The following is a 13,221-nucleotide window of genomic DNA, read 5'->3' as shown; positions in this document are numbered from 1 at the left end:
TAGGCTGATAAATGTTGCATCATCGGCAAAAATAAAGGTGTGACATTTTGGCAAAAAGAGGGCAGGTCATTTTAAAAAATTAGGAAAAACAATGGACCGAGGATGCTGGCTTGGGGCACTCCGCTTGTTACGGGCTTTGGATCTGAGATTTCGCTATTGACAGATTTCCTTTGACAGATTGGGACCTGATTGATAGATAAGATTTCAAAAATTTAATCAAATTTCTACCTTCTCCGTTTTTGAAAAGCTTCATCAAGAGGATACCGTGGTCCACACGGTCAAACGCTTTACTAAAGTCCGTGAAAACGGTCTCCATATCAGTCGCTTCGTCCTGATTTTTGTAGGCTGTCTGTAAGAAAATTAATGGCTGTAAGATTGTGGATATATTATTCCGAAACCCATGTTGTGAACTATGAAACATAGGTGATAGATGTTCATATAAGCCAAATATTATAAGTTCTAATATTTTTGAATTGTACAAAGAAGGGAGACGAGTCTATATTTTTCAAAGTCAAGTTTATCGTTTTTTAATGAATTGGGCTGATTATAGCTGCTTTCCAGTAGTCTGGAAAACGCCTAGTTTGAATAATTTTAGAAAATATTTGATTGATAGAATAATATAGAGATGCTTGTCTTTTAAGAACAGTACTGGCAATAAATGGTCGGGGTCTTTATTTTTATTCGTGTTCGACGATTGACATATTTCAAGTATCTCGAGCTCAGTAAACTAATTATATCAAGGACTGTATTGGAATCAGGTTCGGGTGGTTCTGAAAATGTACACGATTCAATGTACACCGAAGCGAAAAATTTCGAAAATAATACTGCCTGTAATGGATCGGTATCGGCGGCCGCATTTTTGTACTTCAGTATACTTGGTAAGGTTGGTTTATGAAAAGCTTTAAAGTATTTAAAAAGTTTTCCCGTTGATCGCTCTGACGCAAGAGACTGTTCATAATCGGCTTTGTCCATTTCGGCGTTCGTTTCTGTCTGTTCAATTAAGTGCAAAACTTTTGGATGAGACTCGGTATATTTCTTCCGAGCTGTATGTAAACGTTCAATAAGATTCGAAGTCGAAAGTGAAATTTTTGCTTTCCATGTATCGAATTTCTTTTCGTTTCCCCAAGCTGGTGGGGTTTTGTAGATCAACATGTCTGCTACCATTGAAAAACTGACTTCTATTAAAACACTGTGTTTAACCCCACCAACATACATCAGCCTGAAGAAGAATATTACAATAACAAATTGCACTTACATTAACAATGAGCTCACTATTTGCTTGTAACTAAGTTAAATTGCCAGGTTCGGCCGATAGCATTCAAGTAATAAGATTTTGTTGACCCGATGTTATGAGAACTACAATGAACTGGCTATGGCAGAGACAGTTAAAAGTAGCTAAGGCTCTATTTAGACGTTATTCAGTCGTTTCAGAATCTAATATACTTCGGGCGAATGCTACTTTTATTCCCTACCTTGCCTTGGCTAAGTTGCCTGATGCCTTCCTATTGTCCCCATTTTCCCGGTTTAACAGTTTTAATTGAAATTGGTTCACCGCTTGATCCGAAAAAACGTGGTTATATGGCATGCGAAACCGAAAAGTATCGGTGTAATGTCATTATCGAGACATGTTTGAAGCAGTCCAATTGATTTTTTAAATGAAAATTTTACAATTAAATTGATGAAACAAAAATAAAACTGAGTTGCCTACATTCACTGCTTCGATTTAAATGATTCTTCTTTCACTGTGATTGTCTTCTTATAGAAATGGATGATTCGTTGGAGCTGGACGATGAATTGAATCGAAGCAACTCTAATATTGGAACAGGTAAATTTTTATATTTATGTTATTATTTTAGTTTTTCCTTCCACTACACGAATTATATACAGGATCAGGTTTGGTATCACTGTAAAGCCTCATTAGTTCGTGATGTGACTGGAAGTCCGAAAAAACATCAAAAAAAGGTACAACTGAGATAGAGGGATCCCTTTAAGAACAAAGTGGGACAGAAGGATCCCACATCACATTAATTAACTAAATGAATGGAAGCCGGTCGATAATTTTTAAGACTTTTTCTTCAAACGTAATTAACCTACTTCTGCGCTATTCTTTACTATGATTCAACTATCATCACCGAGGAATTTTGCTGACTGATTTTGAGTTTCAGACTCCTCTTGACTTTAACTAGTTCCCAGTGTTTTTAATAGTAGCCCTTCCCAAAAAATAGGTGGCACATTTCGGCATGCTGCTGAATATCATGGACTGGACGAGAAATGGAGGGTCCAAATTTAATGGTTGCTGTGCTAGCTTGATTTGATATTTTTAAACCAGTCCCGTTCCAGCCAGCCTCTCCAGAAACACACTTGAGCTATTAAGTTCTTCATAAGATTGTGAGAAAAATAGGCAATATAAATGGTGGTTTTTTGAAGTTGGAGGAGGGAGCAAACATAATGAAATGTTTCAAGTAATTTTGAATTAGATGATGTGGAGGAGACTGAAGAAGACAATAATGACCCTCCGTATCATGAAGAAGGCGCGGAACTAAGTGGTGCAGAGGTAGGAGATGAAGATGTTTCTGAATCCGCCGCCTCCACACCATCCAAAAGCTCGAGCGGCAAAGCAAGTGGCAAGAAGAGGAAATCTATTCCGTCTAGTAAAAGAGTTACCAAGCCAAAAAAACGGAGGAAGAAGGCTGGCGATAAATACGATGAGAGCATGGACGACGCATTGGTATTGACCCTTTATTTAATTTTCCTTATTAAGTGTCAATTAACGAAGTGAAAACACTTACTACTTAGGTCGCGTGTTTTTGAATTTCTTTTTTTAAGGAAAGTTTTAAATTTTGTTCGCGCTAAAATTTACTTTTTTGCTCTTTGACTTTAGATTTCTTTGTACGTTCAATTCAACTTCATCAAAATTGTGCGCTTGCGGATAACTCTTGAAGTTGAATTTTTTCCTTTTTTAAATTTTGTTTTGCCTGACTCAGCACTCTTTTTTCGTCCATTTCTCGATAGAGACTACTTTGAAATCTTTTCATGCTTTGGTTCTTTTTTGCCGAGCGATCTTCAATTTGTAGACTTTGCAATGTTTGTTTTTTGATATACTTTGCAGAAATTTTTTGCTATGAATGTGTTGATTATGGTATCAATTCCTCTGGTAAGATAAAAAAACTGAAAGACTTGTTACAAGTTTTTTAACGGTTTTTTGTTTCAACAATATCAGTAAAAATGTGAAAAATCAAGTATTGTAACATAGTGCTACACACGTACACTGGGTTATCCGCCATTAATAACCATAATTGGGTTAGCTAAATATTATTAAGATTAAATTTCAAGTCAAATTGTATAATATCAAAGTACTGAATTATATTTGCGTAATGAAAACAATATAGCTCTAGTTATTAGAGCAGTAGAGAATCTGAAAGAACCAAAACCAGCCAGCTCTGAATTGACTGATTAATACTCACTTTTATTAAAAGCATAGTCCTGACTCTCAAGAAGGGGTAGACATCACAAAGCGCATCCTTGAATCGAAGATACTGACAGGCAATCCAAGACATCCGTCTCATTGATAACAATACATCTAGAATACATAATTAAACGACAATAGCCAGTAATGGTATATTATAAGTATTGATATTAATACCCGACCATTATAAAAATGGGGCGAAATTTGGTATTCGGGTGTAGTTTTTTGTTTCCCTCGCAAAATCTGGTACCACAAATAATAATCGGAAAGTGTCGAGTGATATATCTATACCATAATTGCATATAAGCAATTGAAGCCTGTTACTACTACTACTACTACTACTACTACTACTACTACTACTACTACTACTACTGCTACTATCTAAGCCTTTCCAGTCGTGATTCGAACGACATTAAAAAACACGCACACTGGGTTATCCGCCATTAATAACCATAATTGGGTTAGCTAAATATTAGTAAGATTAAATTTCAAGTCAAATTGTGTAATATCAAAGTACTGAGTTATATACTCTACTAATCTGCAAAAACCTGAATTTTTTTCTTACGATTTCTTTTGCACACTTTTATCTTTAGCAGTGATAAAACTCCGCCCATTTCTCGGACAACCTGCCACAAGCTCATGGAGCTATCCGTTACCAATGTTTGGTTCATATCCGGAGAAGACTGGTATATCCAGAGAGACGGTGTAGCGTTGGGTGCTGCCATGGCCGTCATACTTGCAATCGTCTGGATGAAAAGGTTCTAACCAGCTCTGTCATCAGAAATGCCGGAACCACCGAAAAAAACCTGACAACTGTTGTGGCAAGTGCGGCGTAAAAGTTACTTTCCGCGGTTACTCAATCAGATGTAAGGTTTGCTGCAAGTGGTTTCATCGTAAATGTACCCCGTTCACCGTGGAAGAGCTTAAGCGCATGACTGCTTTAAGTTGGTGGTGCGGATGCACTGTTGACGAATCACGAAAAGCTCGAATGTTTAGTCGGTATATGGATGACATTCTGCGAAGTGCAAAGCCAGAGAACATCACTGGAATCTTAGAGAGAGTTAATAAACTTCATCAAAACATAGAGTTCACTATTGAACGTCAGGAAAATGGAAGTCTTCCATTTCTTGACATGCGCGTGAAACAGACCGGCGCTGATGTTGACACGACTTGGTACAGAAAACCAACTGATACAGGATTGACTCTTTTTTTTAGAGCTCTTGCACCGATGAGATACAAGAAGAACACTGTGCGAGGAACTGTGCATCGTGTGTTTAATGCCTCTTCCAACTGGTATGCTTTCACGGAAAGCATAACTGAGGTTGGAAGTATGCTGGAGAAAAACCAATACCCACCTCAGTTTTATGATTCGATCATCCGTGAGACTCTCAACAAGATCATTGAGAAACACATGAAACAAGACAACAGAAAATACCAAGACAACAAATACCAAGACAGAAAATACCAAGACAAAAAATACCAAGACAACAGAAAAAGCCGCCAAGAAATGGATACCCTTTTTTATGCAATATAGTGGCAACAAAAGTGACGTTTTCTCCAAGCGTCTCCGAAAAAGAGCCAATATTTCTGTCATCTTCACAACTAGACAGATGAAGACAGCCTTACCATCGCTGACACCAAAAATACCAGAGAATGTTCGTGGCAACGTGGTTTACGAAATCACTTGTTCTAGATGCTAGTCTAGCTACGTCGGGCAAACAACCCGGCACCTAGCCACGAGAGTGCACGAACATTCCAAAGGTACTAGCCCAGTAGAAGAACACCTCAATTGGTGTGGTGTTACCAATGACGGCTGCGAAGTAAAGATCATTGACACAGCAAGAGACTCCGCTAAACTTTTAACCTTGGAAGCCTTGCCTATCAACCAGAGAAAGCCTTCAATCAACCGGAAGGAAGAGTACAAGGCTCGCGAGTTGACCCTGAAGCTGTAACATTGTTACATTGTCCCACATTCCAGTGGCTTGTTCCAATCAAACTTGCTTATCACAGTTCTATCTGTTTTTAATTTCTTTCCAGTTTTCCTATTTTTTTAATCTGCTTTTAATTTGTACAATTTTGCTATTTTTTAGTTACTGATGATGACATAATGTCGAAAACGTTTTACCATTGATGTTTTTTCCCTAAGATCAGGACATTTTTCCGTGTCGAGAAAAACCGTTAATTTTTTCTTGATTTTTGGTCTAATTTCGAGCGCATATGGGAGCGAGTTGGCTTAAAATAGCTTATTTAAACTTAATTTGAGCCGTGAAAATTTATTTTTACTCGAATAATGTTTGTTTTTGGACTTTACTCGGTTGCGTCATTTTGGGAATCAAAAACTTAAAAATTAATTTCAAAATTCAAAAAACTCTGCCAAAATCTGGATTTTATTCTTACGATTTCTTTTGCACAGTAACCGGCTATCTTCGTTTTTTTGTCAATGCCAACTTTTAATTCGCGGTCATAAACGTCGATCCAGTTACTCTACTAAATCAGTTTTGACATTGTTTACACAAGCGTAGCTTGTGTTATAATATTAACTTTCTTCTTTTCCAACCTAAGTCGCAAATATTGTTGCGATGTAATTGTTGCTACGAAATGTTTATTTTGAAAGTGTTCATTTTGATGCAGCTTTAAAGCACAGTCAATGCTAAGGATTTGAACACAGACTTTTATATTACAAATAGCACTTCAAGGTATCTTGGATCTGTAGCTTAGATGTAGGGAAGGAGACCAGCAATAAAATAAGAGAGTTCGAACATGGGCAGGGTCAGATATTTTTAATGAACTTTTTTTGTATACTAGTTAAAATGCGTCCGCTCTATAAATTGGGGCATGTATATTTTTTTAAATCAAATTGACTGATACTGCTAATGCGTCATAATTGGCTTGCGTCACTTAGCAACTATGTAGACTCATAATTGGCGTGCGTCACTTGAGAATTTTGGTAGACTCGAAGTTTTACTCATTCAGTTTTTCCCCAGTAGCGTTATCGTTCATATTTTTGCTTGTGTATGCGAAGTGAAACTTCGCCTCTGTGTAAATATTTGTTTTAATCGAAAGTGTAATTTCATTTTGAAAAAGTTTTCATATTATTTGACGGTTTTGACGATATTGATTTTTCCATGTGTTGACGTTTTCATGATGACAAATAGTAGCTGAGTTCATGATGACAAATAGTAGCTGATTTTCTTGAATTGAATTTTGTTTTTCAGTTCAGTTTTGAGAGTTCAGTGAAGTTTTTGCCATAGTAATTCATGTTTGTTTCTCTAAGGGTGCGGAGGTGACCTTCGCCTCTTGGTAAAAGATTTTTTTAACGTCATTGTTATGCTTATCGAAGAAGGTTTCTAAGTATCAAGAGAAAAACATGAAATGAATATACTGTTGGATGAAATGGTGTATTTTTTCAGTAATGTACCAGATCGAGCTTGCGAGGCCAGTCCACTTTTTTTAAACATATTAGTGCAAAGTTTTGAACAGCATGTTCTAATTATATTCGCTTCATTGAAGATCATTCCTTACTGTCTGGTATCTAATGATGAAATGGGCGCAAAAGAGCATCAATACAAGACGCTATGGATAAGTGCTTGAGGAAAGTAATGTTTCGTCCAGTGTTCGAACTTGGAATCCCGTAGACTGTTTTTTTTTGTTTTGATGTAATTTTTTTGAAAGTTTTTTAATGAGATAATTTTGAGAAAAAAGAGCAAATCATGAATAATTTTTTTCAATTTAAAGAGCTCTAATTTGATATATTTGTTCAAAAAATTTTCAATAAACTTATTCAGCCATCTGTTGGCTATGATTTTTTTGCTGATTTCAGTCCTTTTTGGCGTATGAAAAAAGCGACTAAAACATATATGTTGTAAATTTTTTAGCAATTTCAACGCTTACCTCTTTTGCAATGTTAAATGTAGTCAGAAGAAAGGTTTGCACAGTAACTGGTAATCCTTATTTTTTTCCCTTGAATTAAGTGCTTTGAGATATTGTTTCGACCACTTGAAAAGCGTGGAGGAACTTTGTATTCTAGTGTTTTAATTTTTTCTTTTTGTTTTCCTCACAAAATAAGATACCAAGAAATCATCGCAATGGGTAGAGTGATATATCATATTAAAGTCTTTCAGTCGTGATTCGTAGAAAAATCCCTTTCAGTGTCGAGAAAAACCAGTTTGAAATTTTTGGACTATATTCAAGCTAATAAGGTGAGCGTGCAGGATTACAATAGCTCTTTTTGCTTAATTTGTGCCGTTAAAAATTAGTTTACTTGAGTAAAGTTAGTTTTTGGAGCTTTTTTAGCGCCAATTTGCGAGAAAAAAAATTATGCAAAAGAAAATGAAAACAATCTTTTCTGCGTTTTTTTTTATTTTCATTTTCGGCCAAAATTGTTTTAAAATTTTTTTTATTTACTATAACTGTCGAATATTCCTAAGTCCTAGTTTTTCGATTTATCACACCACGCAGAAAAAACGACACTATTGAAAAAATAATAATTTTTTTGAGACTGGTCTGAACATTCTGTGCTACTTGCACAGTAACTGGCTATCCTTGTTAGGAATGTTTACTGACCGATTTGAGAGTTTTAAGCACAGTCGATAGTTATTGGTCAGAAATCCGGTTGCAAATTTTTTTTCATCGGCAATCGAATTTCCCCTATTGATACCCTCAATTTCCGTTTTTAGCAGCCATATGTTTCAAAATTTTTTGAAAATCATTCTTGCGTGATATATCTCATAGGCTTTTATTTGATTTTTAAGCTTTATATTTTGCGAATTGGAGAAAAAGATGCAAGAAAATGAATTTTTTTAAAACGTAGAATGGCTACAGTTACTATGAGAATGAAAATATAGCGCCTTTTTGTTAACAGCTGGAGGCGCATTTGGACGAGAGTCTATATGAAGAAGCGCTCATGGCCGCAGAGGTGCCGGCATCTCTGGCTGCGAAAAAGAAAAAAGTAAGTTCAGCTACTTTGCGATGAAATTACAGTCATTATTTATTTCTCGAACCGTTTTCCAAACTTAAGAAAATGGTATGATGCTGTCCTTTATTGTGTTTTCTATTTGAAAAGTACACGAGTGGTGTCATTTCTCTTTTTGAAAAGTAATGATAATTTATTGGTTTATATTTAGTTGCGTACGCGCGGAAGGTTCGAAGTTTTTTGAAAATATTGCCGAATTTTATTTTGAAGATCGACCAATTTGATTTTCCGAGCTCAACTAATATCCTGCAAAGGCCCCTTGCCAAAAAATTTCTGCGCCGCACCCAAAGTTTTGAAAAACAGGCCAAAAATGACGTTTTTGAGCACCTTTACAAGGTTGTAACGATGAATTCGCGCGTGTTGGTGCCAAATTTAATGTCGGAAAAGTTATGAGGTTGGCCAACCTTAAATGGTTGTCGTAAAATAGTATGGAAAAAGTGGCTATACTCGGCACGCTACTGTATGCATTTACGATTAAAATGACGAGTAAATTGCACGAAGAAATCATTCGTTTTCGCAGAAATCTGTGAATGACTTGACCTCTGAATGGGGACTGACACACAACATCGAAATGGAGTACACGGAGTCAGATTACGAAGACTGTGTAGATCACAAATCTTACTCAAATAAAATCAAACCTATTTTGACCGAAGACTACCCAGATCTGACCCCAAGTCAAGTGACTGCACTGCTCAAGGCCTTCTGGCACGATTTCAAGGAAAAGAATCCTAAGCTACAAGCCAAAAAAGGTGAGAGCTTTTTTGCTCTTCAAATGATGCTGAAATTAAATTAAGGTAATAATTCCAAGCTTTTTTCTGAAAATTTTTGAAACAACCATCCAATGGAATATATACTAAATGGATATATACTGTATACTAAAGAAACAAATGAATATGTATTATGCACCTAGGAAATAGCGGGGTTTTGGGCTTGATCGATTTAATTTCGTTCTATCAATAGCTGTAAAACAATTTATGTATAAGCATCATTTTAAATCAAGTTTTCTAATAACATCAGCTTCAGTCAAAAAGTTTTCAAGTAATGCGCTGAAAGAAAGTAATGGGGAGTAGTCAAATTATCAATCCTTTAGACAAGCCTACGACGAGCACCAATAGGTCTGCGTCGCCTGTGGCAACAGAGAAGAAAGTGAAGCCCCTCAAGATCAGGCTTAGTGGGCCACAGTTTGGAGTGCACCCAGTTCCAGTAAGTTGGATTGATTGAATCGCATAACTAGCTTTTTGTAAGTTAGGCATGTACAAAAAGCATTTTTTTAAATGCAAAAGGCATGTGTAAATGTTTGTTAATTTTAGCCATATAACTCTTGTTGCGATATAAGACCAAAGATAACACCAAATGGGAGTAAATTTATTTTATTACACTTGGAGTACAAGTGTTTTGTAATTGTGTAATCTTCCAGGGTTAACAACTTTTTCTAAATTAAGTGAGTTGACGAGAGCTGCAATGGCTCGCTAAATGTTCTGAAATGTTCTACATGGAACTTTGTGAAGTCCTGTTTATGTATCTATTCCTCGTTTCTTGATCTTTTATCTGACGTTGTAATATGCTTATCGTTTTCGTCTCAGTTTTTGTCGGCTTAATGGAACTGCGTGACTTTTGTTCTGTGTCAATTACTCGTTTCTTGATCGCATATCTCGCGTTCTAATTGTTCGAGTATGCTTCCCGCTTTTGTGTCGGATTTCACTTGGTATCTTGGCTCATAATGAATTCAAATTTGCTGGAGTCTACGGCACACTTGGTTTGGAGGTAACGAATATACCTGGGATGGCAAAGGTCTAGAATTCTACAGAGCTGTTTTTTTTCAAAGTAAATATTCCATAAAAAATTTTATCGCCCTGCATTTGTGTGCGTATGTTTTTTCGGCTTTTTTGTGCTGTGCGCAATTTTCAATGTAGTTATTTAAGTGTTTTGATTTGTTCCTGCGATTTGTAATTTCGTATAAATTTTCCTTTTTTTTTATAGTTATTCTGCCCAAATGATTCCGGTTTATGTTTCATTGACTTAGTTACTGAATTTTAGGTCGTTGCGAGGGAGGTATACTTTTAATGCACTTTTCCGGTCTCACAAAATGCTCAAAATCTATGAAAAGAATTTATAGTTTAAAGTTTTTCATGGCAACAATTTTTTCGTTTTTACTGGAAATAAGTTTTGTAGGCTCAGTTGCCGCACAGTAACTTGTGTTCTGCTTTATAAATTCCTATATGTGCAGGTAATTGATTTCGAATAAACTAGTTTAAACTCTTTAATGTATGTTTTGTTTTTGACGATTGTGTGCGTAAAGGAACCAGCTTGGAAATAAATGTTTTTTGTTCAATTTCTCAGGTTAATGTTTTCGTATAAAATTTTGCCGCTCCTCAGTGGTTAAATTTCTCTGTATAAGCTGTTTATAGCCAATTTGTTAGTTGTGCATGATGATAAATATAGTAACGATCAGCTTACTGTATTATCACGAAACTTTTTTTACTAACCTAACTCGCAAATATAAGTGTTCAGTAAAAGTGTTCACTTATTTGGAAGTTTTACTGTAGCATTGGAAATTGCATAGCATCTGTTTTCTGCTTTATTTATGGCTAGTTTTTGATGCCTATTGAGCGTCCGTGGCTGATTGGTCAGCGTGTGAGACTCACAAACTCCAGGTCGCAATTTCGAACCCGAGACGTAGCCGAATTTTTGCTTATTCGAGTTTTAGTTATAATTTTTCTTATAGTAGTTTATAGAGCTGCTTCTTGTGGTGTTCTCGTTAGTGTCTGCGAAGTGAAGCTGATCCTCTGTGTTGAATTGATTTTATCGATGCTTTTAAAAATATAGTTTTTGCGAAATTTGTTTAGTTGTTTTTTAAACATTTTTTTAACGTTGCGATTAGTCAAAATATGAGTGGAATGTTTAATATAGTTCGATAGCCATCGGTTTGAGTCGTAAAAAATTTTTTTGATGGTTTTTTTGTCATATTAAACTTGAGTCAAAATGATAAAAATCAAGTTTTTTCTTTGATTCGGTCTGTGTTGTTGAATTTTTGAAAAATTGCAATAGAATCTATGACAATAAATAGTGGCTCATCTAAATTTAAGATTCAATTCAATTTTAAGGGCCTGAAATAAATTAAGTTAGTTCGAATGTATGTCCTTCATTTTTGTATCGCAAGTGGTGAGAAGTTCTTCGCCTGTTAAAAATATGAATTTTGTGCAAAATAAGTTTTAGTTCCGTTAATTAAGTTCTTAAATGGTGGTGTAGTGTAGACTTATGTGTACTCGCTAGTTTGTAAGGCGGTGTTAAATAGGGGACCAAAATAATTTTGGAACCGAGTCATTTTCTTTAAACTGAAAAATTTAACATGAGTTTTGAAATTTTTTTTCTTTCTTATTTTTTTAAATTGAGTTTTGATATTATAAATTTTGTATTTGTCTTATTGCTGACTGTTATTTTGTCTTGCTGATTAATTTTTTTATGTTGATTTGTGTCTAATACGTGTTCAGAAGGCTGCAGTTGAGAAGGTTCCCGAAAGCATTCATAATATCGAAGATCGGAGGAAACATTTACTTAAACTTTAATTCGATTTCAAAAAGTTTTTTTTTTGTTAAGAGAAATTGGGTTGCAGCTATCAGTGCTACAAAGCAGCAACCGACTGTACTTTTTGATTTCGTTTTCTTTGCACTTGCGTATTATAAAGAACCTTTTATTTCTAGCCTAAGTAGCAAATATTGGCGCGGCACTCTTAATGGTGGGGCACCTTTACAGCTTTTTGATAGCTTGTGCTTTGACAGTCGAATAGTAATAAGTAAACACAGTCATCAAATGAACCGAAAAATGCTATTTGTTTCCAACAACAATAATAAAAACTCGATTTCGCAAATTTTCGAACTCAATATATATCGCAATTTTTTTGAAATGCATAATTTATACATCATGGGGCTTTATGCTTTGCGATTTGATACAAGAAAAGTTAGTGGATGCCTTCAGTTTGTTATATTCCAAATTATAACTTGCAAAATTGTGTTTGTATTTGGTGCCACTATTGCTTAATCGTATTGGTAATTTGTTAGCATATGTAGCTGCTTTAGTCGTGACTAGTGGTTGTCGGTGAATAAGCGTGCGTGGCTGAGTGGTGTGTGCGTGAGACTCAATATCTATTGATTGCAGTAGGTCGCAGATCGAAAAATAGACCTAGTAGAGTTTTGCTAATTCGAGGCTTATTTCTATTTTTTCTTTTTACACTTTCTAGAGCTGCTTTTTGTCGTGTTCTTGCTAGTTTTGCGAAGCGAAGCTTCACCTCTGTGTTTATTTCGCAAAGGCTTTTATGCTGATTTTGTTATTGTTTCCGTTTCTGTATCATATGTTTTCAGCTTGGTTCGTTTTACCAAATTGACTGCCCTTTTCTGGTTTTGCATCGAGTAATCTGAGCACTTATGAGTTGAATTTTTTTTTATTGATGTTTGAAATATTTGGTTGATTTTTTTTGCTCTCCAGGTTTCGCCAAGTTTAATTGTTAATAATACTTCAAAAATATATTTATTAGTAGCACGTTGCTCTTATACAGTTTTGATTGTTTTTGTTTAGTGTTTATGTTACTTATCAAGTTACTGTTATGAGAATTGTTTATTGATCTCTTCATGAGCTTCCAAGAAAGTTGAAAACTTATGATTTCTGTTTAAGAGTAATGAACGTACTGAAAACTCGTATATAGGTCTTGCTGATTTTTTTTTTCACGAAGTCTCTTAAAATGTGCATAGAAGTCTCTTATAACTATAGATGTGCCATCATTCATATT

General features: G+C 35.4%; 2 protein-coding genes across 3 annotated transcripts in view; both read left to right on the top strand.

The window, feature by feature from the left end:
* The window catches only part of LOC134846930 (uncharacterized), a 157,893-nt gene that overhangs the window by 118,475 nt on the left and 26,197 nt on the right, over positions 1-13,221 (top strand). The window lies entirely within an intron of this gene.
* The window catches only part of LOC134846928 (chromodomain-helicase-DNA-binding protein 4-like), a 265,098-nt gene that overhangs the window by 231,025 nt on the left and 20,852 nt on the right, over positions 1-13,221 (top strand). For both annotated transcript variants that reach the window (XM_063864370.1, XM_063864369.1), the window contains exons 2-6: positions 1,759-1,825; positions 2,478-2,728; positions 8,328-8,414; positions 8,959-9,187; positions 9,529-9,641. In XM_063864370.1, the coding sequence (XP_063720440.1) occupies positions 1,765-1,825; positions 2,478-2,728; positions 8,328-8,414; positions 8,959-9,187; positions 9,529-9,641 (741 nt within the window). In that variant the 5' untranslated portion in view covers positions 1,759-1,764. The remainder of the gene's footprint in view (positions 1-1,758; positions 1,826-2,477; positions 2,729-8,327; positions 8,415-8,958; positions 9,188-9,528; positions 9,642-13,221) is intronic.

The sequence above is a fragment of the Symsagittifera roscoffensis genome, chromosome 5 (genome assembly GCF_963678635.1).
Source record: "Symsagittifera roscoffensis chromosome 5, txSymRosc1.1, whole genome shotgun sequence".
NCBI classification, from domain to species: Eukaryota; Metazoa; Xenacoelomorpha; order Acoela; family Convolutidae; genus Symsagittifera; species Symsagittifera roscoffensis.
Note: the sequence above shows the minus strand (reverse complement) of the source record. Positions and strands in the feature narration are given on the sequence as shown.